General features: G+C 43.9%; 1 protein-coding gene and 1 long non-coding RNA gene across 2 annotated transcripts in view; one reads left to right on the top strand and one right to left on the bottom strand.

The window, feature by feature from the left end:
• Positions 1-317: 317 nt before the first annotated feature.
• DNAJB12 (DnaJ heat shock protein family (Hsp40) member B12) overlaps positions 318-26,213 on the bottom strand; it is an 80,671-nt gene continuing 54,775 nt past the window's right edge. The window contains exons 3-9 of the mRNA XM_075348938.1: positions 24,512-24,657; positions 16,840-17,019; positions 16,657-16,739; positions 9,664-9,773; positions 3,460-3,632; positions 2,448-2,599; positions 318-927 (exon numbers count right to left, since the gene is read on the bottom strand). Coding sequence (XP_075205053.1) covers positions 2,478-2,599; positions 3,460-3,632; positions 9,664-9,773; positions 16,657-16,739; positions 16,840-17,019; positions 24,512-24,657 — 814 coding nt within the window. The 3' untranslated portion in view covers positions 318-927; positions 2,448-2,477. The remainder of the gene's footprint in view (positions 928-2,447; positions 2,600-3,459; positions 3,633-9,663; positions 9,774-16,656; positions 16,740-16,839; positions 17,020-24,511; positions 24,658-26,213) is intronic.
• LOC142310990 (uncharacterized) lies at positions 19,151-20,125 on the top strand. Its single transcript, XR_012754229.1, has 3 exons — positions 19,151-19,383; positions 19,827-19,896; positions 20,040-20,125. It is a non-coding gene; the product is annotated as an uncharacterized LOC142310990 (long non-coding RNA).

Consider the following 26,213-nt stretch of genomic DNA (forward strand, 5'->3'; position numbering starts at 1 on the left):
ATGACATAATGTCAGAGATATAAATCAACAGGTCCTATCTATGTATATATGTCCAGTGTAGTCTCCAAATATGACCATGCCATACTGGACTGTGTTAATGGACCGTTAATGATAACTAAAACCATGACATTGCATATGGAGATATTCCAAGTGGTTGAACCTCCTTGTGACTATAGATGCCGACACAGTGGAAATTTCATGTCCTCTCCAGTGTATGAGCAGCTTTGTTACTGAAACAAGTAATGATATCAGGAGTGACCGCAGCACTACTAGTTCTAGTGCCCCAGAAGCAAAGCTTATAAGAAAGTACACCTTCAAATTGTCTCTAAATTTATTAAATATATTTCAGTCAGATGCAATTATTTTAAATATGAAAGACTCAGCTTTTGGCCAATGCCAACACAAGATTCACACAACGGTTTAAATAGAGGAGCAGAAACTGGCTAAACGGCTTCATCCAAAATCTGCAGAATTAATTCTCTTGAAAAGTACAACATATATACAGCTATAAATTAATTCTAAATAGATTTTCTGGTTTCATCTCTTTGTTCTAAAAGTCTTCAGATTCCGGGATGGTTAGTGAGATTTAGGCCACAGTCTTGGGGGATTCCGCTCCTTGGTGCGCAGAACGGGGGGGTTTCATCCCAACTGTTGCAGAGCTTAGAATATCCTAGAGGATAGGATATAGTCTATGGGCATCATAGTGGGGACTGATGGAAGAAGCAGAGGAGATTCAGTCCTTCTTCAATATCGACCAGTGCCGAGAAACGTCAAGAGGATTGTGCACTGACATTTCTAATCACATTGAAGTTGAAGAGTCCGTAACGCACTGGGAAACAATGCGCTGCAGGCCCCCCGGCAGGGAAGGAGGCCACGTGTCTCTTGGAACAAGGTGTATTGCCAAAGATTTCCAGCTACTTTGAATATCTGCAAAGAACAAACAAATCAAGTATGTAAAGAAAACGGTCCACAACACCACAGTTTTAAGATGTTCTTATGAAGGTACGACAACCTGGTTTACAGTCAGTGGTATGTTTCCCTTAGATTTCACTATATACGATTTAAAGAACACTAGAGAAAATGAATAGGTGGCACTAGAATTTGTCTACTTCCTAACTGAAGAGACAATTTGTATACAAAAGCATTAGGACAAACTGGGGGGGAGCTTGACGTTCACTGCGTGTTTTTCTTTAACTACAAAAAGTATAAAAGTGGTGCGTGAGAGTGTCATCAAGGTTACCTTAGAAATGATAGTTTAAAAGGGTTGTCTAGGCAAACGTCAAAGTTCGTCGAGGGATAGAGCTGTAAAAAAATAAAAAAAAAACCAAAAAAAAAAAAACCACTAAGTGATACTCCCCTACGAGCACCCAACCAAGGAGCGGTCACTCTGTGGTCTTCACTGATACAAGAAGAAAAGACACTATTGTTCTTCCAGCAGCAAGTGCGCTGCTGCCTGTGATTGGCTGCAGCGGTAAGATGCCTTGAGCAACAAGTCATCAGACAAACATCCTCTTCTGGTTTCAGATCAGACAGCAGACTGGCCAGTGCTGGACCCAGGTAGGAGATGGTAGGAGAGTATCACTACTGCATAAATGAAGCAGTTAGCTCAAGTCTGGAGAATCTGGTGGCTCGGCCGAGTCTTCTGATGAGAGAAAGATCTGTTTCATCGCTGTTTGAAACTGGCCATAGTTTATTTTTGTACAGCTTCAATTTCCCGTGAAACTTTGCCTTTTGTTTGGACAACCCCTTTAAATTTTTTCCATTCAGTAAACAAATTCAATACCAACTGTTCACTAGGTATAAATTAAAGGGAACCTGTCATGTGCAATATGCACACAGAACCATGAGCAGTTCTGGGTGTATATTGCTAATCCTTTCCTAACTGTCCCTGTATACACTAGCATAGATACAGAGAGCTTTAGAAAAAGTATTTCTAAAGATCCAATAAGTTATGCTATTGAGCGCAGGGGCTAGTTGCAAGGGTGTTACTTCCTGCGCTCATTCCGCCCTCTTAGCATGTTAGCATGCCCACAGGGGCACTCCCCATTCAGATGAGGCTGGTTTTGGCACATGGAGATGTAGGACAATAGTGATGAGGGGCCTTCCATAATAAAAAGAACACCTTGACGTGGTTGGATAGTGTTTTTCTGATCAAAGAGTGCAAAAGCCAAGTACCTTATGCTTGTAATGTTTACTGAAAAATTGGAGTTCATGTATAACTAATCGCAGCGTGCGGATGCACAATGCATGTATGTCTGTATATTGGCCACCTAGCGGACATTAATTCAATACAGACAAATATATGTTTTCTTTGTTGCATATTATAAAACACAGAATTTTGATTATTTATGCAGATTCCCCACAAAACACTAATTGGTCCCAGTGACGTACATTGCACGCACCGATTCACTGCAGAAGTCTAATCTAGAAAGGTTTTCTGTGCGTACCTGTGCTTACTCCTTTGTGCTAAGCAGAGACTAGCCATGCATTGAGGCCTGGACTTCGGTCAGTCTGTTACAACTCGGGGTGCCCATCTTTTGCGCTCTCTGGTACAGTTCAGCGTCTCCGAAGTAACGAGCTCTGTATAGTAATCCTTCCTCTGATAAAGACAAATAATATAAGTTAGTGAATGATTCTGGGTGTACAATCAATCATCATCATCATTCAGTATTAGACGTTTGAGCATTGTCACCACCACGTTGGCTTTCTATGTATTGGGACCAGTTGTTTTACAATGATACAATCTATTCCCCAGTAGGATGATATTTTTTCCAGTATTTTGCAATCCATGTGTCAGTATTCATCAGCGATTCCTGCAGGTCCTGATCTCTTAGAATACATCATTTTGCTGCTTGCTCTACCACTGAGAGGTCCATCATGTGACCTTACCTGTACACATGAACAACAGGGGATGTAACCGGTCAAAACCCTCTCTTAAAGGGGTTATCCAGGACTTTGATCTCTACCGATATGATTATGCCCGAAGGATAGACTATCAATATCAGTCACCATCATGCAGGTATCATCAGGCTAAGTGGCTGGTGAAGAACATATTGTCCATAGCTGGACATCATTCTCAGGTAATGTAGATCATACCCAATTGAAGTGAATGGGAGCTCAGCACTTGAGAACAGCCATTATACAGTGTATGGATCAGTGTTGTCCCAGCTCTGTAAACTGTTTATATCCAGCCTCTGCCACCAAAGGACTTTCTTACAACTGATCGGAGGGGGTGCTCCGTATCAAACTCCACAAATCACCTAGCCTAAGAATAGGCCATCAATATCAAAGCCCTGGAGAACCCAGTTACTGGCAAGTCTCCTAGACAATTTCACTCCAAAATGTGATAAATATGTTGGCCCCTCTGATACGGCGGCTGGCCCCTACGATGCGACGTCTTAGGCGGCTAGCTCAGTTGTGCACTCATACTCTGACATGGCAATAACATGTTGGACTTACTCTGTTGCTTCTCCTTCCAGCAGTTATTCCTTAGATTGGCTATGAAGTCTTCTTCTACGCTTCGTTCTACATTTCTTAGATTATTGCCAGTATATTCCTCCTCAAAACTTTCCGACACAAAAAATGGAACCTTAAGGTGCTCAGTGACTCTCCTGTGTATATGGCCCACAGACCTGCAGAGAGAAAAAAGAACAATGATTAGTCAATTTCAATCTACAACTTTTATCAATTTCTCCAATGTACAGTATATACAGTTACAGGGTTTCAGATGTGTCATGTAAATGTATGTTTAATACAATCTTCTCACACCACCAATATGTAATAGCCAAATTCTCATATCTATATGCACTTTTGTACTTTAAGCTTTTACACTGTGCAATAATTATAATCCTTCATAAGTATTTGATTTTTGAATTGCAACATTTAAGAAGCCATGTTTTGACAAGAAACTTAAGACTTCAGACTTAAAGGGGTTGTCCAGTCTAAAATGGCATGTGTTACTCTATGTGACTTCAGACTTGTGAATCCTCACAGCGCGTACACTGTGGGGAGTCTCCGGTGTCACAGCTGGGGATGGTGGTCACGTGGCCGAGAGCATGTGATATGCAAACTCCCGTCCAGAATCCAACTAGACTGTTTCCGGGCACTCAGTTAATCAGGATCACTGTAAATGATGGCAGCTCTGTACTGACTATTATTTAACATTAGCTTAAATTGGCAAATTCTGAACACAATCACATCCCCAATTATTTAGAGGGTGTTTACACTTATGCAGTCATATTAAAGTGGAACCTGGGTTTACGAGAACAATCCGTTCTGGGAATGTGCTTGTGAACCAAGTTACTCATCTAGCAAAGCAAAATTTCTCATAGGAAATAATGCAAGCTCAGACAATTCATTCCACAACTTGTTCAATGCCCCATCCTTGATGCTCACCTTACCTTCCGTTCCCTCGCCGGCTTCCTGGTTCTTTTAGTCCGCCGGTACAGGATGTGTATCGGATAACCATCATGACCGATGCTGGAGCTTCCACTACCAGCGCGCTGATGTCAAAGGCATGAGCCGCTTGCCTCCGACTGGTCAGCGCACTGCCTTTAAGAAGTGGCTGACAGCGGAAGTTCCTCCATCGTCATGATGGTTACCCGATATACATCCTGTACCGGCGGACTACAAGAACCAGGAGGCCAGCGAGGGAACGGAAGGTAAGGTGAGCATAATATGTGTGTGTGCGCGCATGTGTGTTTGTGTGGACTGCAAGAGTGGGTCAGAGCGCGGTAAAAGTACAGAACCAGAAGTGTGTGCGGTGAGTACTTGCTCCTACAGCAAAGCATAATTTGTAACGCTGTTTACGAGCAAACAGCAAACTTTGCTTGTATAGCGAAATACTCGCAAACCAGGTTACTCGTAAACTGAGGTTCCACTGTATTTTAGTTTGGTTATTTTTACTCCCCTTCCCCCCCTCAAAATGATTTGTTTGTTTCTCAATGGAATTGTATTGCTTATGATTCACATTAACAAGAGGAAAATAATTATAAAATAACTATTGTTGGTATTTCTTAACAACGACAAAAACCTGGCATTTTAACAGGCGTGAGATAACCTTTTAGATTACTGTAGCTCAGTAATTGACAGACCGCTGTATCTCATCTTCTTAGACCCTCTTGTAACAGGGTTGGTGCCTCAGGATTGGAGGATTAATGATGTGGCTCTGATATTTAAGAAAGGTAAGAGGATGGATCCAGGCAACTACCGTCCAGTAAGCCTGACTTCAGTAGTATGCAAAGTTTTTGAGGGCATTTTAAGGGATGACATGCAAAAATATGTTGCAGGAAATAATATAATAACTGACAGACAGCATGGATTCATGAAAGATAAGTCATGTCTAACCAACCTGTTGGGGTTCTATGAGGGGGTAAGTGCAAACTTGGATATTGGTAATGCAGCTGATGTGATTTATTTGGACTTTGCAAAGGCATTTGATACTGTACCACATAATAGCCTTATACTAAAGCTCCAGAAGCAAAGACTAGGGGAAACTATATGCAACTGGGTAAGGAACTGGCTAAAAGATAGCAAACAAAGAGTAGTCATAAATGGTACATTCTCTAAATGGGCCATAGTCAGCAGTGGGGGCCGCAGGGATCTGTGCTAGGACCGATTCTTTTTCATCTCTTTATTAATGACCTTGTGGATGGGATTGATAGTAAAGTGTCAGTCTTTGCTGACGACACCAAACTATGTAGGATATTAAAAACTGACCTTGATAGTACAATATTACAAAAAGATCTGGATAAGATGTTAGAATGGGCAGATACTTGGCAAATGAGATTTAATGTTGATAAATGTAAAGTAATGCACCTAGGACGGAGTAATCCTATAACTAAGCTCAGGACTACAGAACAGGAGAAGGACTTGGGTATTCTCATTACAAATAAGCTGAGCAGCAGTACTCAATGTCAAGCAGCAGCTGCTAAAGCAAACAAGATTTTAGGGTGTATAAAAAGAGAGATGATTAGATCCCATGATCCCAATGTATTGTTACCCGTCTATAAATCACTTGTAAGGCCACATCTGGAATATGGGATCCAGTTTTGGGCTCCACATTTTAAAAAGGACATTTAGAATTTAGAAGTCAATTCAAAGGCAGTTAACTAGACTACTACAAGGAATGGAAGGCCTCCCATATGATGACAGGTTGAAAAAGTTGGATTTGTTTGGCTTAGGAAAAAAGACATCTCAGAGGAGATCTCATTTATATGTATAAATACATGTGTGGTCAATATAAAAAGGACTGGCACATGACTTATTCCTTCCAAAAGACAATACTAAGGACCAGGGGCATACACTGCGAATGGAAGAAAAGAGATTCTGGGAGCTACATTGGAAAAAGTTCTTTACAGTTAGAGCAGTCAGACTGTGGAATGCCCTACCACAAGAGGTAGTAATGGCAGACACTAACAACTTTTAAAAAAGGGCTGGATGATTTCCTCATTACACACAACATTGTGGGTTTTAAATGACAATGACAAAATATAGAATTGTTGGAGGAAGGTTGAACTAGATGGACCCATGTCTTTTTTTTCAACCTATGAAACAGATGGGAAAATAAAAAGGCCAAACCCAAAACACATGAGTGGTAGTTTCAGTATCAAAGATATGTTAGTGACTGGGAAAAAAAAATTAAATACTGTGAAAGGAAAGTGTAGTGGAAATAAAAGGTGAGAGATCACTGCACAACCACGGTCCAGGTCAGTGCTCTGGTTGTAGACTGCACCTACACGAATGTTCTTATCCTCCGAGATCCAAGGCTCGTCTTCTGATTGCCCAGAGTGACAAGACATCACCTGTGTGCTGCATGCCACACAGATGACGCTATGAAAATTTGAGCTGCTCCTATCCACGGCCTGAGAGCACAGACCTGGACTGTGGTTGTGCATAGCATTATGCTCATCTCCAGTTTAGATGTTCTTTTGGCATACCTAAAAGGTATTTAAAAGTTATGGCTCTTATGCAGGGGCTCTCTACGACTAAGACAACCACTTATTCCACATTTCCCCAAATTAAAATAAAAGTGCCTATACTCCCTTCTGGTGGTGGCACGGTTTCATCGGTGTTGAACGTTTTCACATGACGTCAGAACCTAACGCCCAATCACCGCAGGCTTCTCTCTCACCTCCTTCGGACGCAGGAGCAATCAACAAGAAGTGAGCAGCAGCCGCAGTGCTTATCTTCTGCTAATTAAATAATTTGTCCAAATGCGGGGTGAGAGAAGTCAGCAGTGATTGAGTGTGGAGCTCGTATGATGGCACAACCTCATGTGAGCCCCGAGAAAGTGTCCAGAAACTGCTGGAACCATGCCACCACCAGAGGAGAGCATAGACTTTGTTTTAGGTTAATTTGGGGAAATGTGAAGATGTTCTAGTATGGACAACCCCTTTAACCAACCCCGATGCCTGTGCCGCTTCAGTGGTGTCGGCACCCTCTCTCCCAGGGCTCACATGATATTGTTACGTCACTCAAGCCTTAAGCCCAATCAGTGCAGTCTTCACTCTCTCCGCCTGTAGACTAATCAAACATCAAGAGGAAGTCAGAACTATGGCTGGCTGCACACTCCTATGTTCGATAGCTCTAATGATGGTTAGAGAGAATGCGGCTTTGATAGTGCTCACTCAGGGCTAGCATTACGTAACAATGCCACATATGCCCTGGGAGAAGGAGTGCTGACACCACTGGAACGGCGCCGGCACCGAAAGTGAGCTCATGGGTTGTTAATTTAATGGGGAAAATCATGGCGATTGAGAAGGGGTTGACTGAGTAGTGGACAACCCCTTTAAAAAAAAAAAAAAGAGGACCCAAAAAAGAAAATTCCTGCAATCATTAAAGCCAACTTGGTAGTTAAAGTATTTGTATCAAGATAAGAAATCATACCCTATCCTATTGATAAGGGATACCGTCTTATCTGGTACAAACACTTTAATTGCAGTGTTATTTACAATGACTTCCAATGTGCAATTGACCTTCTGGTGATAATTAGGTAAGGTCTCCTGTGTATACATAACCCTTAGGGGTACTTCTCACGTAGCGAGATCGCTGTTGAGTCACGGTTTTTGTGACGCAGCAGTGACCTCATTAGCGATCTCGCTGTGTGTGACACTGAGCAGCGGTCTGGCCACTGCTGTGAGATCGCTGCTCGTTACACACAGTGCTGGTTCATTTTTTAGTTGTTGCTCTCCCGCTGTTAAGCACACATCGCTGTGTGTGACAGCGAGATAGCAACGATCTGAATGTCCAGGAGCCGGCTTTTGGCAGCCTGCGGTAAGCTGTAACCAAGGTAAATATCGGGTAACCAAGCGAAGCCCTTTCTTGGTTACCCGATATTTACATTAGTTACTAGCACCGCCGGTCTCAGGCTGCCTGCTCCCTGCACATGTAGCTGCAGTACAGATCAGGTAAATAAGCAAAGCGGTTTGTTATTAACCCGATGTGTACTGTGGCTAGGAGTGCAGGGAGCCGGCGCAAGCGGTGTGCGCTGGTAACAAAGGTAAATATCGGGTAACAAGCGCTTGGTTACCCGTGGTTACCAGTGTCCGCAGCTTCCAGACGCCGGCTCCCTGCAAGCGCTGCCACGTCGCTGCTGGCTGGTCACTGGTCGTTGGGGAGATCTGCCTGTTTGATAGCTCACCAGCAACTCGTGTAGCGACGCAGCAGCGATCCTGACCAGGTCAGATCGCTGGTGGGATCGCTAAAGTGTGACGGTACCCTTAGTATCTCCTTATAGACACAAGCCTTCAGTCACCTCATTTAGGCTGTGTGTGCATGCTGCGTTTTTTTTACGTTGGTTTTTTGGCCGCTAAAAACGCGCAAAAAAAAACGCACCGGTAAAACCGCATGCATTTTTACTGCGTTTTGGTGCGCAGGAAAGAATTGACATGTCCATTTTTTTTCCCAAGCTCAAAAAAAAAAAAAAAAAAAAAAAAAAAAAAGTTGTGCACGGACAGCAAAAATGAAAACTCAGACTTTGCTGGGGAAGCAAAGTCATGCAGTTTTGAGCCCAAAAACGCACCCGAAAAACGCGCAAAAATGCACTGTGCGCACATAGCCTTACTTGCATGCAGAACATTTGATATATTAATCTATAAAGATTAGGTCTTTTGCATACTGACAGGCATACATTTGTACCTTAATTCAGGTCACACTAAGATCCACACTTCTAGTACCTTGTAAACCTGCCCGGACAGTGCACATGCACCCTGACCACTTTAACAGATCCTGTTGATTGAACTGCAGTACAGCACCTGTTTCCCTACAATGGTGGCACCGAGATATAAGCCAGAATTATGAAAGGAAAAGCACCATTCACAGGTACTGACAAAATTGTGACGTGTGTTATGTGCGAACGGCTATGATTCCACTCTTATCTGCAGAACGAGTTTGTCAGTTACGTCTTTGGCATATATGTGATTTACATTCTTGCAGTCTCATGTCAATTAGATTTTCCTGCACCTCTCTCAATGATCCGTTGAGAGACGCAGGATGAGACCACATGCATGTGGTGACATTACAAATCCACTCCTTCTGGGAATACTGGGGGAATTGTGACAGTGTGTACATAACACAATGTCACGATTCAGCAGACTACAGGTTTTTATTTTCAGCCCAGAAAAGCCATTGAAGCTTAGCGGTCACAACGCTGTATGTACTTACGGTCTGTGGCTCAGGCTGTAAGGCGGATTGGACACCATCATTTGACTCAGGGCAGATACAATTATCAGGATCAGAATAGGCATCAACTGAACGAACATACCGAGGCTTCCCTGGACAAAAATTAGAGGAAAAACAAACAAATTTTAGTACATAATAAGGACATCTTGTTCTGATCACATAGTCAAAATATTACAAACCAGGAAAAGAAAAAAACAAACAAAAAAACAGAAAAAAAATCATTAAATAGCCTCTGTTGACATCTATCCTTGCAGAGAGCACATTGCAATAGTCTACATGTATCGGAGTTCTCACAGGTACCGGTCATCACAGGGTAACGGCACTTGAAGGTAAGTTTGGGGATGGAAGCCCTGATACATAGATAGAATAAAGCCTTGAACTTTTTGCAATCTTTCCTTAGACAGTACCGGTCGTTTTGGAAATATATAGCGTTCAATACTAAATATTCTCTTTTTCTTTAGCTTTTACATCTTTGATTTAGGAATTTAGTTTCAATACCAAGGATGAGCACTTCAGTGCCTACTGACCAGAGCTATAAATCCATGAGTCAGGTTTACTCATGCCAATTTCATTCAATTTGCTGTCCATGTATTTTTCCATCAAAACTGGGGTAAGCCTCAAGACCACAAATACGATTTCAAAAGGTTGGGCGCTACTTTTATATTGATGGTCTAATCAACCGGGGTCTGACACCTGGCACCCCTGCCGCTCAGCTGTCCTTTGTACTAGTAGCCGGAAATGCTCAGTTTCAGATCTGCCATGTCTAAAGCGGGCCCTACACGCTACAATATATCTTATGATGTGTTGGCGGGGTCACGTCATAAGTGACGCACATCCGGCATCGTAAGTTATAGTGTAACGTGTGACAGCTACGTGCGATTGCGATTGAACGTTAAAACGTTCATCGCGCGCACGTCGTTCAATTCCTAAAAATTGAACGTGAGGTTGTTCAATGTTCCCGAGGTAACACACATCGCAGTGTGTGACACCCCAGGAACGCCAAACACAGCTTACCTGCGTCCCGCGGCTCCCGCCGGCAATGCCGAAGGAAGGAGTTGGGCGGGATGTTTACGTCCCGCTCATCTCCGTCTCTCCGCTTCTATTGGCTGGCTGCCGCGTGACGTAGCTGTGACGCCGAACGTCCCTCCCACTCCAGGAAGTGGATGTTCGCCGCCCACATCGAGGTCGTATGGACGGGTAAGTACGTGTGAAAATTGATGATCCATCCTGGGACTAGGTAAAAAGAAAAATCATCATCACATCAGGTTTAAAAAAATAAATAAATAAATAAATAAAAAATTGGAAAAATATTGAAAAATAAAAATCACAAAATTAAAAGTAAAATAAATAAATAAAATAATACACCACTAAATACATATACGGTATTTATGTAAATGCAAAAAGGAGTATATATTTGGTATCGCCACGTTCAAAACGATCCACTATATGAAACGGTCACAGTAGTTGACCTCTTCTGTGAACACTGTAAAACATAAATAATGTGGTGTGGCAAAACTTCATCACACCGCTGAAAAAAGTGGAAAAAAACGTGATAAAGTTTCATGTAAATAAAAATAGTATTGATGAAAAAGTCATCTTGTCCCACAAAAGATAAGCCCCCCACTCAGGTTCGTTTGCAGAAAAAAAAAAGATATATTTATCAGAATATTAACGATGCAAAACCCATTTTTTGTTTTCTATACAATAAGGCTATATGCCCACGCTGCGGAAAATTTGCGGAATTTGCCACGATTTTTTTTGTGAAAATGCAGCGGATTTTTCAAAAATATGAGCCCGAAAGTGGTTCCAATAACATCAACGTATGTAAAAAACAAGCCCCTACATGACGGTCTGTAAAAATACAGAATAATTATAGTTCTCAAAATATGGTTTTGTTAAAAGTCGGGGTTTTTTTAGTGTTTGATAGTAGACAAACCTCAAAAACAACATAATTCTTTAATCGCAACGACTCAAAGATAATAATAGTTGTCCAATCACTCATAAAGCATGGTGAACGTCGTAAAAAATAGAAGCCATTCTTGACCTGCAGTAATTAATTCTCTCTTTTTCCCAAAGATCACAGTACGACACATTTATCCTGCGCTCTACGCTGAGCGCTTATATCGGGGATTATGTGTAAATCTCTGTAAAACATTATTCAGGCAGGACTCCTGACAGAAGATTCCCTATAATGAGGCAGATAGAGGAGACACTGTGGACCGGCTCTGCCCTATAATCCGGCGGTGTCTGCCTCTTCAGTGGTGCATAAAAGCGCAATCAACCACAGTTTTGTGCACTTTTGAAACAGACAACGCTGAAAAGAGGCAAGACTAAGTTCAGAGTAACTCTGTTGCCTCATTCTAGTGAATGGATGTCTCGGGGGGTGGGTTCATCTGAATAACATCATTTGGAGATTTAGGTGTAAACCCCGATGTAAGTGCGCAGAGCACAGGGTAAATGTGACCCAAATTTTTATGTAAAAGGCCCAATAAAAGCTGCAACTCATTCACAAAAAAAAAAAAGTCCCCTCTCTAGTCAGTCATCTGTAAATGGAAATATAAGGGGCTTCCACGTTACTGGTAGCACAGAGGCTCTCGTAAAGCGCCATTGCTTCCCTCTCAAAAAAAGAAATCAGCAAAAATCTGCGCTCCCAAATCCACTCTCCTTTCTAAAGCCCCCGTCACATTTAGCGACTTACCAGCAATCCCGAAAACAATGCGACCTGATAAGGATCGCTGGTAAGTCGCTGGGAGGTCGCTGGTGAGATGTCACACAGTCAGACCTTACCAACGACTCAGTAACGATCAGCGACCTGTATAACGATCTCTGCTGTCATTGGGACCCTGTCACACAGTGTCAAACACAGCGATGCGTCCTGCCCAGCAGGACATCACCTTTGAAGAAAATGGTCCAAGACATTCAGCAACGACCGGCGACCTCACAGCAGGGGCCAGGTTGTTGCTGGATGTCACACACACAGCGACATCGCTAGCAAGATCGCTGTTGCGTCACAAAAACCATGACACAGCAGCGATGTCGCTTAGTGAGACGTGGCCTTACAGTGTGCCTAAAACAAATTTAGTGTCCACAGGTTTGGCATTTCTGTAGTAAGGAGAGCCCGCTTACTTTACAGGGTGTGTGTATCCAGAGTGACGAGCTGGGCAATGTATAGGCACTACTATGGCAGATGTGCAACTTTCATTCTGCAATGTCCTTTGCTGCTTGTTTCCATGCAGTCAAGTTCTTTGCTACACATGTAGATTACAATAGGGGTGTAATTTCCAAAATGAAGTCACTTGAGGGGGATTCTGTTCTTCCGGCACTTAGGGGGTTCTGTATATGGAGAGCTATTGTACAAAAAGGTGTACTCCAAGAGTCAAATAGTGCTCCTTCCCTCCTGGCTTTTGCAGTGTGGCTAAGCAGCGCTGTAAAGCCACATGTTGGGTATTGCCACACTCCGCAGAAACAGTGTGACAAATTTTGATGCCATTTTTACCCATTTTCCTGTGTGAAAATGTAAAATCTGGTTCTAAAACTAAATTTTTGTAGTAAAAATTAAATTGTGCTTTCTTCACCTCCCAACAGTATAACATTCTGTGAAGCACCTGTGGTGTCAATATGGTCGCTGCACCCCTATATGAATTCATTGAAGGGTGTAGTTTGTAAGATGGGGTCACTTATGGGGGGGTTCTGCTGTTCCGATACCTCAGGGGCTCTGCCAATATGACATGGCATCCTCATACCATTCCACCAAAATCTGAAGTCCAATATGGCGCTCCTTCCCTTCTAAGCTTTGCACTGCGCCTACAAAGTAGTTTTGAACCACATATGGGGTATCGGCGTACTCAAGACGAATTGTACTTATGAATGAAATCATTAGTTTCACCATATATAGTGTACGGGAAAATGGGAAGCCACCAAACCCGGAAGGGACGTCAACTTCTTGACCATATGACTGCGAGAAGCGTGGCAGCCAGACGGAACACCCAAAGGATGCTGCGGCTTGCGCCCGCATGCGTTGTGAAAGCCCCACTGGGCCCACCACAGCGTTTCCAGGACCCCTCGCTCCAAGGACCCTTCCGCTGCCCGTCCCGGCGAGCGAGGCCTGGGTTCTTCTTGGATCCGGTGTGTACCGCTTCAAAGGTTCCCACTCCAAGGCCAGGAACCTAACTGATGCGGGGAGAGGTACCACGCTTTTATTCAGCAGGTTTCCTGTCCTTGAAGGGCAGATCCCCTCTCTCTGTGGTGCTGTCATGGGTGGTAGGAAAAATAAAAGTGCAATTGCATGATTGTTTTGGGGGAAATTTTATTCACAGTGTTCACTATATGGTAAAACTAATTTGTCAGTATGATGCTTCATGTCAGTATGAGTTCGTAGACACCAAACATGTATACTTTAACATAAACGTCCATAGTCGTGAAGTGGTTAAATCCTGTGAAGCACCGAAATGGTAAAATTCCTGAATGTGGTTTTTAGCGGTGGTGTTTTTAGAATGGTGTAACTTTTGGGTATTTTCTGTCACATAGGTCCCTCAAAGTCACTTCAAATGTATGGTAAATTTTGTTGGAAAAAATAAAAAAAAATTCCTAATAAACCCTTCTAAGTTTCTAAGAAAAAAAAAAAAAAATACAAAAAATGAGGTTTCAAAAATTGTGCTGATGTAAAGCAGACATGTGGGAAATGTTATTTATTAACTATTTTCTGTGACACAACTCTCTGGGTTTTAAGGGTATAAAAGTTAAAATTTTGAAAATTGCGAAATTGTCACCAAATTACAACATTTTCACAAATAAACGCAAAAAACAGCATTCTAATGTACTACTGTGAAGCACAATACGTCATTATGCATTTACTTAATGAGAGTTATGATGGAGCACTAACATGCTACTCGAGTCGCGCCCATCCAACTACTCGTTATGAGTACCCAAGCTTTGTAGTGCTCACTCATTACTATTAAGGAGGTATTCTCTGGCTTGAAAGATATCCCCTATCCATTAAATAGTCCGATTGCTATGACCCCACCAACCCCAAGGATCAGTGCGATGAAGAGCCCTGATGGAGCAGAGGTCAAATATATGCACTGCTGCTGCATTCATTCTTAGGGTACTTTCACACTTGCGTTGTTTTTTTTTTGGCGCAATCCGCTGTCTTGGGAAACAGCGGAATCCGTTAACGGATTCCGCTGTTTCCCTTAGACTTGCATTGATGACGGATTGTGCCAAAAGTACCTGCGTTGCTTCCGTTGGCCGATGCTCCGTTGCTTCCGCCAAGTGGAAGCAACGCAGAATGTAACGTTAAATGCTGGCGTCAAAATGACGCCAACCAACGGAATCAGTTGGTTCCGTTAAAATTTATAATGGTTCCCTATGGTAGCGGATTCCGTTGCTAAATGCTTAACAACGGAATCCGCTGCTGGATTCCGCTAATTTATTCTGCGCATGCCCAGAATGAAAAAAAATAAAAAAATAAATAAAACAGAGCCGACGGATTCCGTTAGACGGACGCCTAACGGATGCAACGGTCCGTTATTTCACAGGAATCAGCTAACGGATTCCTGTGAAATAACGGACCCGTTGCATCCGTTGACACCACAAAAATAACAGATGCGTCAAAACGACGCAGCAACGGACCCAGCGGATTCAACACAACGCAAGTGTGAAAGTACCCTTATGCGAGTACAAAAACTCACGCAACATGGAGCTCTTCAGAGTCTCAATTCTCGCGATCACTGGGAGTCACAGCAAAATCAGGAAGGTATCCCATATGCCATGATTATGGGGAGAACTTTAGAGCTTGTGAATACTACCTTAAAAGGGAACCTGTCACCAGAGTTTTCCACATTTAAACTAAAAGAATCCCCTTCTGCAGCTCCTGGGCTGCATTCTATGAAGGTGCACCTTGGCCCTGACTCCCCTTCCAGACCCCAAAAATAAACTTTATAAAACTTGGCCGTTAGGCATGCTAATTACCTGTGTTGGCCAGATGGGCGGGCTCATTTTCTTCTCCTTTGCCTCTCCTGCCGCTGATCGCCGTGTTCCTTTCTTGATTGACGGGATGACACCTCCATCATCATCCTCGTCGCATTTTCAAATCTCGCGGCTGTGCAGTTAGGTCGGCTTGCGCAGGCGCAGTTCGCTCTGCCATATCGTGGGCAGAGCAGAAAACAGCTGCCCTCGCTCGCGCCGGTTAGCTAAATGCGCAGGCGCGAGATTATGGTCGGCGCTGTGCATGACCTCACCAGAGCCATGCTCGTACCCGCCCATAATCGCACGCCTTCGCATTTAGCTCACCGGCGCAAGCGAGGGCAGCTGTTTTCTGCTCTGCCCGCAATATGACAGAGCGAACTGCGCCTGCGCGAGCCGACCTAACTGTACAGGCACAAGATTTGAAAATGCGACGAGGATGACGGAGGCGTCATCCCATCAATCAAGAAAGAAGGACAAAGATCAGCGGCAGAGGGGGACAGGAGCAGAAAATGAGCCCGCCCATTTGGCCAACACAGATAATTAGCGTACCTAACAGCCAAGTTTTCTAAAGTTATTTTTGGGGTCTGGAAGGTGAGTCAGGGCCAAGGTGCATCTTCATAGAACGCAGCCCAGGAGCATCTTCATAGAACGCAGCCCAGGAGCTGCAGAAGGGGATTCTTTTAGTTTAATAGGGAAAAATCTGGTGACAGGTTCCCTTTAAAGCAGCCACTGAGGATTTCATTTAAAAGCTGAAATAAAACTAATGATATAGTGATGGACAAATGTAGCAGTGATTGCAATTTACTTTCCATTCCTATAAATTTATATTGGCAGTGACAGACGTTCCTGATCATCTGGCATAGTATCCTTCTATATTGGCACTTTATACACTGCCTATAAAGATACAGAAATCAGACATCGAGCGCCCTCTAGTGGCTACAACAATGAATTTGTACCATGCCTGGACATTTTGCAAGGGCTAAATCAATTCTTCCAGAGAGCACTTACATCGCCTTGGTGGTGTTCTCGTCTATCTGGTCTCTGAGAATATGTGTAATGCATTCGGCCATTGCTGTATACATGAACATTACCTAAAAGGTAAGAGAAATAAAAAGTCAAGGTAAGTGATTCTCATTATACAGGTAGGATGGGTTTATCCAACTTTTTTTTCCTTTATGGCCAAAAACTTACTAGAAGGAAATCCTCCACCAAAGAACATATTGAAGAGGTCTTCAGGGGAGATGTCAGCCTCAAAGCCTCTGTGGAAATCGGAGTGTCCATGTCGGGATGCACTGACTTTCTCATCTCCAAACTGGTCGTACTGCTTTCTCTTGTCTGCGTTGCTTAACACTGCATATGCATTCCCAATGGCTGAAGACAAGAGGAGTTGTGAAAAAAAGGGAGAGAGTAAATGTAGAGATGGCATACAAAATATTACCCAGCCATGTTGAGATGTACAAGATGAACAGAACAGGCTGTAATCAGCCATCCATGGAGTCACTACAGAGGTTAGACCCTCAATGTTTATGACGTGTTTGATATCAAGCTCTGTACATAAAGGTGGTGTCACACATAGCGACGACGACAACAACAACGTCGCTGCTAGGTCACCATTTTCTGTGACGTAGCAGCGACGTCCCGTCGCTGTCGCTGTGTGTGACATCCAGCAACGAGCTGGCCCCTGCTGTGAGGTCGCCGGTCGTTGCTGAATGTTCTGCTTCATTTTTTGGACGTTGCTCTCCCGCTGTGAAGCACACATCACTGTGTGTGAAAGCGAGAGAGCGACGAACTGAAGCGAGTAGGGAGCCGGCTTCTGGCAGCCTGCGGTAAGCTGTAACCACGGTAAACATCGGGTAACCAAGAAGCCCTTTCCTTGGTTACCCGATATTTACCTTAGTTACTAGCGTCCCGCTCTCACGCTGCCAGTGCCGGCTCCCTGCTCCCTGCACACTTAGCTGGAGTACACATCGGGTAATTAACCCAATGTGTACTCTGGCTAGGAGTGCAGAGAACAGGGAGTCGGCACTGGCAGCGTGAGAGCGGTGGACGCTAGTAACTAAGGTAAATATCGGCTAACCAAGAGAAGCGCTTTCCTTGGTTACCCGATATTTACCTTAGTTACGCTTCCACGCGTCACTGCCTGGCGGGGGCTGGTCACTGGTCGCTAGTGAGATCTGCCTGTTTGATAGCTCACCAGCGACCATGTAACGACACAGCAGCGATCCTGATAAGGTCAGATCGCTAGTCGTGATCGCTGCTGCATCGCTATGTGCGACACCACCCTAAGGCTCCGTTCACACTGAGGTCTGTGAGTCCTCATGGCACCTCCGCCGGCAGTCTCTGCAGATTTTCTGGGAAGAATTGTGCTGTAAATATCAAACTGGAACCAGAAGAACCCTATTCAAAGTCTGTTGGGCATCAGAGATATCCATCATACTACTGACCCGTCAGAGTGCTGTGGCTTCTGTTATAAATGGTAGTGTGAACACTGCCCCACATTCCTAATAATGCTGAACACAGGAATTAGAAAATACGTTTGATCACTAGTAAAATCCGCTTTTACAAATACTGAGTTGTTTATCACTTTATTATCAGTATGTTGTCTTATCTGAATTCTACCACATAGTAAAAGGCAGATAATGCGCCTTCTTTACAGACGGCCTGGCTTCCTGCCCTGAACCCGATGAACCTGCACTCACATGGTGTCTGTGTGTGATCTCTGCTCAGCAGTGACGCCAGGTCACAGCTGTAACAGGAATAGAAGATCACCTGCCCCCGATTGCCCTATGTGAAGTCGGGGTCCTGTATTTTACCTCAGTATGTGAGCTGGCAATCCCACAACAAGCTCCTGAGCTGCAGCGGGGGACTATCCTGAGCTTATTAAAAAGGGGATATTTCCAGGTCAAACTAATGGCATATTGCTAAGGGGGGGGGGGGAGCCAACATCTGGGACCCTCCCCAATCCTGGCGTGTCCCTGTCTAACATATGTTGGTGAGACTACCCAGCATATCCGGGACCGCATCGGCAAACATAAGTCGACTATTCGGTGTAAATTAATGATGTTGCCGATCCCCCACCATTTTTTGACATTTGGACACTATCTCCCAGTTGAGGTTCCAAGTTCTGGAACATGTTCCCCCAATGAGACGTGGGGGAGACAGAGTGCAGAAACTTAAAGAAAGAGAATCCTTTTGGATCCACACTCTTAGAACTCTGTCCCCCCACGGTCTGAATCGGGAATATGATGTACTTCCATGAAAGTCTGTCAACCTCATTATAAGATTTGTCCAGATATATTTGTCCATATAGCTTTGGTATTATTCTGATTTCATTCAGTCCCTATATCTTATGGCCATTTCTATTTATATAGCGTTATATCATTGGCAGACTCATAACTTATGAGTTATAGCTGTTATATAGTATCGCTAATATTATATTATCCTAATATAATATGTATTCACTCTATGGCTCACCAATGGTTAATCTCTCTTTCAGACGCGCTGAGCTGCAAGAGCGGTTTGTCAGGATCGGCTTACGTTCCTTCTCTCCTATTTTCACTCTGCGCATGCGCGCACTTCCGGGTCATACAACGCACGCGCGATGTGCGTTTCACCTCCTTCACCGCTTGCGTTCCACCATGTGGACATTAGTTATTATGCCCGCCCCTCATTGCTATTTAAACCCGTTCAGGGTTAGTTCCACACTCACTCCTCCACTGACCACTGATGAAACAGGTAAAGAAATGAGGCTCTATGGGTGTGTGTCTTTTTCTGTCCTCTTGGATATGAATTAGAAACAATGAAAACGTTACCATCAGTTTATTATGCTTATATGCCATGACTGGCAGTAGTCACTATAATCTTTTCTCTTGGTCTCGTTTTTTTCTTCGTTTTTTTCTTTGTTTTCACCCTGCCTCATGAATAGTTTAATTACCTTGTATAATAATGGGACCCTATGTGCATCATGTTTTCTTGCTATAATTGTCATTTTGACATTGGTTATATTTACCTAGATTTTTCACAGTTTTGATACTATATTTCCTGTGATCCTTAAAGAAATACCTACCTTATTTAGTCTCTTTTGAAGAAAAAAAAAATTTTGACAAAAATTTTGTTTTTGACAAAAATATGTTCGTTGTATATATCTGAAGATTACTAATGGATATCTCTTTATACAGATATAAATTCTTTGTTCCAATATATCCGAAAAATTGTTGTGAGTCCAGTATATATCCCCTACCGTTTTAGGTAATATATATTTTTTGAGTATATACTATATCATGTCTGCATTTTAGTATTTTTCTGTGACATCATGCATGATACTTTATGTTACTTTGTGATCACTTTATATCACTTGGTATTGATATTTTGTTTTCTATCTTATTACATAGAGTAACAATTGAAGAAGGCGAATAGCCGAAACGTTTTTTTGATGAATGTTACTCCTAATTGACAAATAAAAGAATTACTGCAACCACAAGATTTTTTGAGTGCCGGAGTTATTTTATTATATGGTCTATTTTTCCTCCTGAGCACCTAATTAACGGTGAAGCTCAGCCTTCTCTTAAATCCTGTCTCACATGGCAGGCAGCAATTTTTTCCCTTATTTTGGGTGGAGCAGTTAAGAAAAAATAAAAAGGAGATCGAGTCCTACACTAATGAGGTGTCTCCTTCATTCTCAGGATTGTCAGACCCCAACCGATCATACAGTGACTTTAAGGCTATGTGCGCACGTTGCGTACTAGCCCTGCAGAAATTTCTGCAGCGATCTGAAGAGCACACGTGCGCTTCAAATCGCTGCAGAAAATGTCCGTAGAGAAAAAAAAAAAGCCGATTCCATGCGCTCTGCCTGCAGCTCCTGCCATAGACAGAGCAGGGGCTGCCGGCAAAGCGCACGGAAGAAGTGACATGTCACTTCTTAGAACGCAGCGCTTCGGGCAGCAGCCGAAGCGCTGCGCTCTAAGACGCCACGTGCGCACGGCCCCTGCACAATCTCCATAGACTGTGCAGGGGGACGCAGGACGCATGCAGTTACACTGCGCTACAAAGCGCAGCGTAACTGCATGTATTTACGCAACGTGCACACATAGCCTAAGGGCTCTTTTCCACTTGCGATTGGTATGTGTAAGTGCGAGCCGATGAAACACTGGCTCGCACCCACACCAGTGCAAAACTATGGGGCAGTGTCCCCTTGCCTTTTCTCGTCACGAATCGTGCTCTCGGTGCAATCGCAGCATGCTGTGTTTGGCAGCGAGTCTCGGCTCACACACCCTAATAAAAGCCTATGGGAGCATGTGAAAAATTGCACTGCACTCGCATGTTATGTGACTGTAGTGCAATGTACGCAGAGACAGACAGCGGAGGAGATAGGAAGAAAGTGTTCCCTCCCTCTTCTCCGAGGCTGTGATATGATCGCAAGATCGCATCACAGTCGCATGACCCTCGGCTGACGGACGCAGCAGAGGGTCAATAGCATATCGCTTCCGAGGCTCTCGCATCGGAAGTGGTATGCAAGTGGAAAAGAACCCTAACTCTGAGTGTTCAGCCACTGTCCTCCAGCCTTGAGGGCAATTCATGTCCATAATTCGCACATTCTGTCTGCTATATAGCCCCCGCAGACCCATTGTCAGTACTATTATCACATGACAGGAGAGCAGACTGAAGGAATGAGAGGAATTCCAGTGGAGCCTCTTAGCTTACATAACATGCCAACACCCCTCCCCATAGTCTTCAGAACACTAATGTCATGTGCACGTTTACTGCCATTTATTGTAGGAACTATCTTCGTACATGTCCATCCCACATTGTGCTAGTGGTTCAGTGTAAACACACAAGTCAGATAGCCGCCATTCACCGCAGGATTACAACCTCTCACTACGTCAATGTAAGAGGAGTAAACTCCTTTCTGAGTTCCTCAAACACGCCGCTATCGCTGACAATACTACCACAACATGTGCTCAAATGCCTCCATAATGCAGAGCAGGACAATGTGTCCAATCTCCACATTTACCATCAATCCACCTAAGCCACTCAGCAAGCAGACAACACAAGTGCAAAGAACATTACGTGCCAGCTACTGGTCTGCACCGCCTTGGCCCCGCTTGAACATAAGGGCCTGCAAGATTTTTCTTCTGATGATGGAGTAAAGCCCCCAATCTGTCCTCTGGCAGCCATCTCTCCGACTCCTCCATACACAGGAGTTCTGGTCTCAGCTCAACGAGTGCTCATGTTCTCTACAAAAGAGCCGATGTCTGACATCTCAGACTGCACCTTACCACACAAAAGAACAAAATAATGGCCATTAGCGCCACACACTGACTGGTGGCTGAGCCCTCCCCACTCAGCTCAATTTAGTCTAACCTGTATGGGGACCTTAAAGCTCTCGGTTATAATTTGTGTCACCAGTTGACTGATTGTTCTGTTAGGGGTATTGCAGTTTAAGGGAACCTGTCTCCAGTGGTCACAATTGGCATTGGTGAATGTGGCCACTGGGTATTCTTCACCCTGTCAATCCTATAACATGAGAGCAGTGAAATCTCCTGTAGAAGAAGGGAGTACTCACTAATCAGATTTCCACTGGACGTTATCCTAAGATAATAATTGCAAGGAGCTTATCCTGTATGGCAGAACTGCGGCTCCTGCGTTGTCTGAGCAGAGACACTGACACAGATCTAGATAAACACTGCACAGACCTGGCCATACTGCCGGCAACCAAGGCTACAAGAGGAGACAAATTGTACAATGAGGATATAGACCGACCAGCCATAACGTTAAAACCATGTGAAGTGAATAACAATCATTACAATGACAGACCTGGATGGAATAAATTAGGAGGCATATTAAAGGGTTAATTTTTATAAGTGGATGTGTTAGAAGAAGTAAAAATGTTTAGGTGTAAGGATCTCAATAATAAAGGGCCATACTGTGATGCATGATTACTTGGCATCTGTAAAACCGCCAGTCTTGTGGGGTATTGTCATACCATAGGTGTTAGTAACGTGTTTCTCTGAAAATAAGACATACCCTGAAAATAAGCCCTAGCATGATTTTACAGGATTTATGGAGTATGCTTGAAATATAAGCACTACTCCAAAAACAAGCCCTAGTTACAGAAAGGGCCGGCATTAGGGTAGTCAAACTGCACAATTTCTCAGGGCCCCACTCATTTAGGGACCCCAGACGTTGTATGCCGAGGATGAGATTGCTTAAGGACCTCTGATGCCTTCACAGTCCTGTGACAAAGTGTAACCAAAAGGTCTCTTAAGTGAACGAGTGTAAAACAAATGAACAGGAGATAGGCTGGTATACAGGACTGGCATTAGGGGGAAGGGAGAGCGAACTGGGCAATTTCAGAGGGACCCCATTCTGCTAGGGGCCCCATGGTTTATATCCTGATGGTAACATTGCGTGAGTGCGTGCGTAGATAGACACACGTGATACACACAGGGTTTGGAGACTTATGTTGATGTTCCAGACTGTAATGTGATTATATTTGCATAAAGGTTGATTTTTTTGCTCAAGAATAAATGTGGATTGTTGTTCATTGGGGGAAGGGGGGAAGGGGATATAAAGAGAGAAGACCACCCCTGAAAATAAGCTTTAGCCCATCTTTCGGAGCAAAGAAATAAATAAATATAAGACCCTGTCTTATTTTAGGGGAAACTCGGTACCTACCAGAAATGGTTTAAAGAAGGATAGCCAACCAGTGAACCAGAGAAAAGTGTCCGACATTTCCACATTGAAAGGTGGATATCTTCTGGATATCTTACCCTTTAGCTCAATAAATTGCAAAATAGAAGTGATCAGGATATGGTAGTAAAAATGGCCGTGTTATTCGCAGCTCTTCCATTAAACTATGTTTTTTTGCTGTACGTCTATGGAATAATCCACAAGACAATCTGCAGCCTCTCTGAAGCTGTGCAGAGGTCTCGTATAATTTGACAATAGAGTTTTGTGGCATTCAGCATTTTGATCCAGGTTTTCAGTGCGGATTCTGTAATCTATTATATACTGTATTTTTTTGGATTATAAGACACATTTTTCCTCCCAAACATTTGCGGGGAAAGTAAGGGGTGCGTCTTATAATCTGAATCTAGCTTACCGAGGGGGTGGAGAGTGGTTGCAAGAGGCCGGGGGAATGCGGCGGCTGGTGCGGGGTCTGCGGCGGCTGTGCGGTGCCTGCAGCTGCTGGGCGGCATCCCCGGGGCTGCTGCTGGGGCGGCTGTGCAATGTCTGCAGCGGCTGTGTGGGGTCTCCGGCGGCTGGACTGGTGCTGCGAGTCGGGCAGTGAGGACTTCAAATAATGCCACCTGGAGTTGGCGCATGCACAAATGGTACTCTCGGCTCAAGCTCTGATCTGCACAGGTGCCGCCTCCGGCCCACTGATCTCCCTCTAGCGGACTTCAGGAACATGGTGCCTGGAGGTGGCGCTTGTGCAGATGAGGTCTCGGCTTGCCATTGAGCCTAGAGCTCACTCTGTGCCGACTCTGGGCACCATTTCTTTGAAACCCTCACTGCCCACAGCCAAAGCAACTGCCCCAGCACAGGAGCCCGAGCCTCCGCCGCAGCACAGCCTACAGTTTCTGGAACACCCACTGCCCCTGCCTCCTGTGACTCCTGCACCACCACTACTGCCTCCTCCAGTAAGACACCACCGGATTACAAGACGAACCTCATTTTTTTCCACTTTTTTGCTTTGAATTTGGGGTGCGTCTTCTAAAATGAAAAATACGTTACCCAATGTGGATCCAACCTTAAAGCAGTTTTAAACAATAATTTGAAAATGGGCTAATTCCATCCCTTAAAGTGTTGCAGATCACTGTACTACATAACTACGCCCCATCAGCTCTTAAGAGTGCTGTACCTTTAAATGCTTCAGTGGCGCCAGGAGCATGGTTCTTATCCGGATGGAACTTTAATGCTAGCTTTCGGTATGCTTTCTTCAGGTCGTCTTCTGATGCTTCTCTCGTTACACCCAGAATTTCATAATAATCTTTGCATTGCTTTATCCTGTAAGTAATCAATATATTATACAATGGATATTATTACTTTCTTCTCACATGACAATAGTGGAGGGTAGTAATGAACTGGTGCGGGATGCCCTTTGTAGATTTGTATCTGTAAGACCCATGATTGGCGTCAGCAATTAGAAATATACTTACTTACAGCAACAGCTAAAAACAAATGTCCTACAGATAAGTAATTTAGAAACATAGAAGAATGTTTTTTTATCTTGGGATATGAGACAGCTGCATAGTGGTGAGACTCGTAATATATCACCAATCTGGGGCATCAGATTCATCAGATTCTCTGACCTATTAAAGACACATGCCCAGAATTGAGAAGGGCATGGAGGGACCGCAGTCACTGTCTGGAATACCAAACTTACGACCTGCAAAAGTTCACCAGTCATGAATCACTTCTGCCCAATGGACGGGATTAATACAGGAAGAGCAAAACGTTCAGTAGCAGAAGGGCTGCTAAAATGGAAGTTTATTGGTAAAGCTGTAGCACTTCAGGGGCCCAGTGCCCGGTACATGTGCAATACATGGATGCTGAGATCATTATATGGATTATTGTATTTGGAAGGAACAATGATATAGACACGTCCCTAATGTGGGCATAACGGGCAGATTTACTACATTTGTCTAACTATTACACGGGACACACTCATCAAGTTTACGCTTCCCAATCTGAAGTGATCATAACTGAGGTCAGAGACGCCGATTTCAGCAGTTTGTCACTTACTGGGCTCCTTGCCAAAGTTTAGGACTGATAAGTATGCTTTCACAATCCGGCGCTTTGCAGAAAAAACGCAACCGTTTTTTTATTGCCGCCACTTGCGTTTTCCCGCATAGACTTGCATTAGCACCGTATTGTGCCGCATGGCCTTGCGTTGCGTCCGTTTTTGCTGGATGCGGCATATTTAGCCCATGCGGCAGCCGGATGGAACATTGCCTGGCACGTTTTTTTGTGCGGCGAAAAAAAAAACGCATCGCGCCGGATGTGGCGTGATTTACAATGCAAGCCTATAGACGCCGGATGCGGTTTTTTGAACTACGCATGCTCAGTATCAAGCCACATCCGTCAAAAAACGGATGGGCCGCATGGAAAAACTTATGCAACAGATCAGTTTTTTTCGCCGCATCCGTTGCATAGGTTTTTGAGCCGGATTGTGCCTGATGCAAAAAAACTGATGTGTGAAAGCAGCCTTAGCACGGTTTAATCCGCTATCGCTCTCAGAGATGTCTAACCCCTGATCATACCATTAACAGCTTTCTGCCTATAGTGTGCATAGAGTGACCCTGGTGTTGGCACGGATAGCCACGGCTCATGAGTATGGAAAGCTATATAACAGGAGTTCATCAGCGAGAGGACTGAAACAACTGTAGTGGATAAAACTATAGCAAGCAGCCTAATGGAGACACCATTGGAATCCGGGGCCACTTTGATCTCAAAAATGGTAGCGAAATGTCAAAAGACAAGGCGTTTAGAAAACGTCCAGGTTAGTTTAGGAGGGATGGGCTTTGGGGCTTATTCTTCATTTTTCGGAGTAAAGCCAGTTA

The sequence above is a fragment of the Anomaloglossus baeobatrachus genome, chromosome 5 (assembly GCF_048569485.1).
Source record: "Anomaloglossus baeobatrachus isolate aAnoBae1 chromosome 5, aAnoBae1.hap1, whole genome shotgun sequence".
NCBI classification, from domain to species: Eukaryota; Metazoa; Chordata; class Amphibia; order Anura; family Aromobatidae; genus Anomaloglossus; species Anomaloglossus baeobatrachus.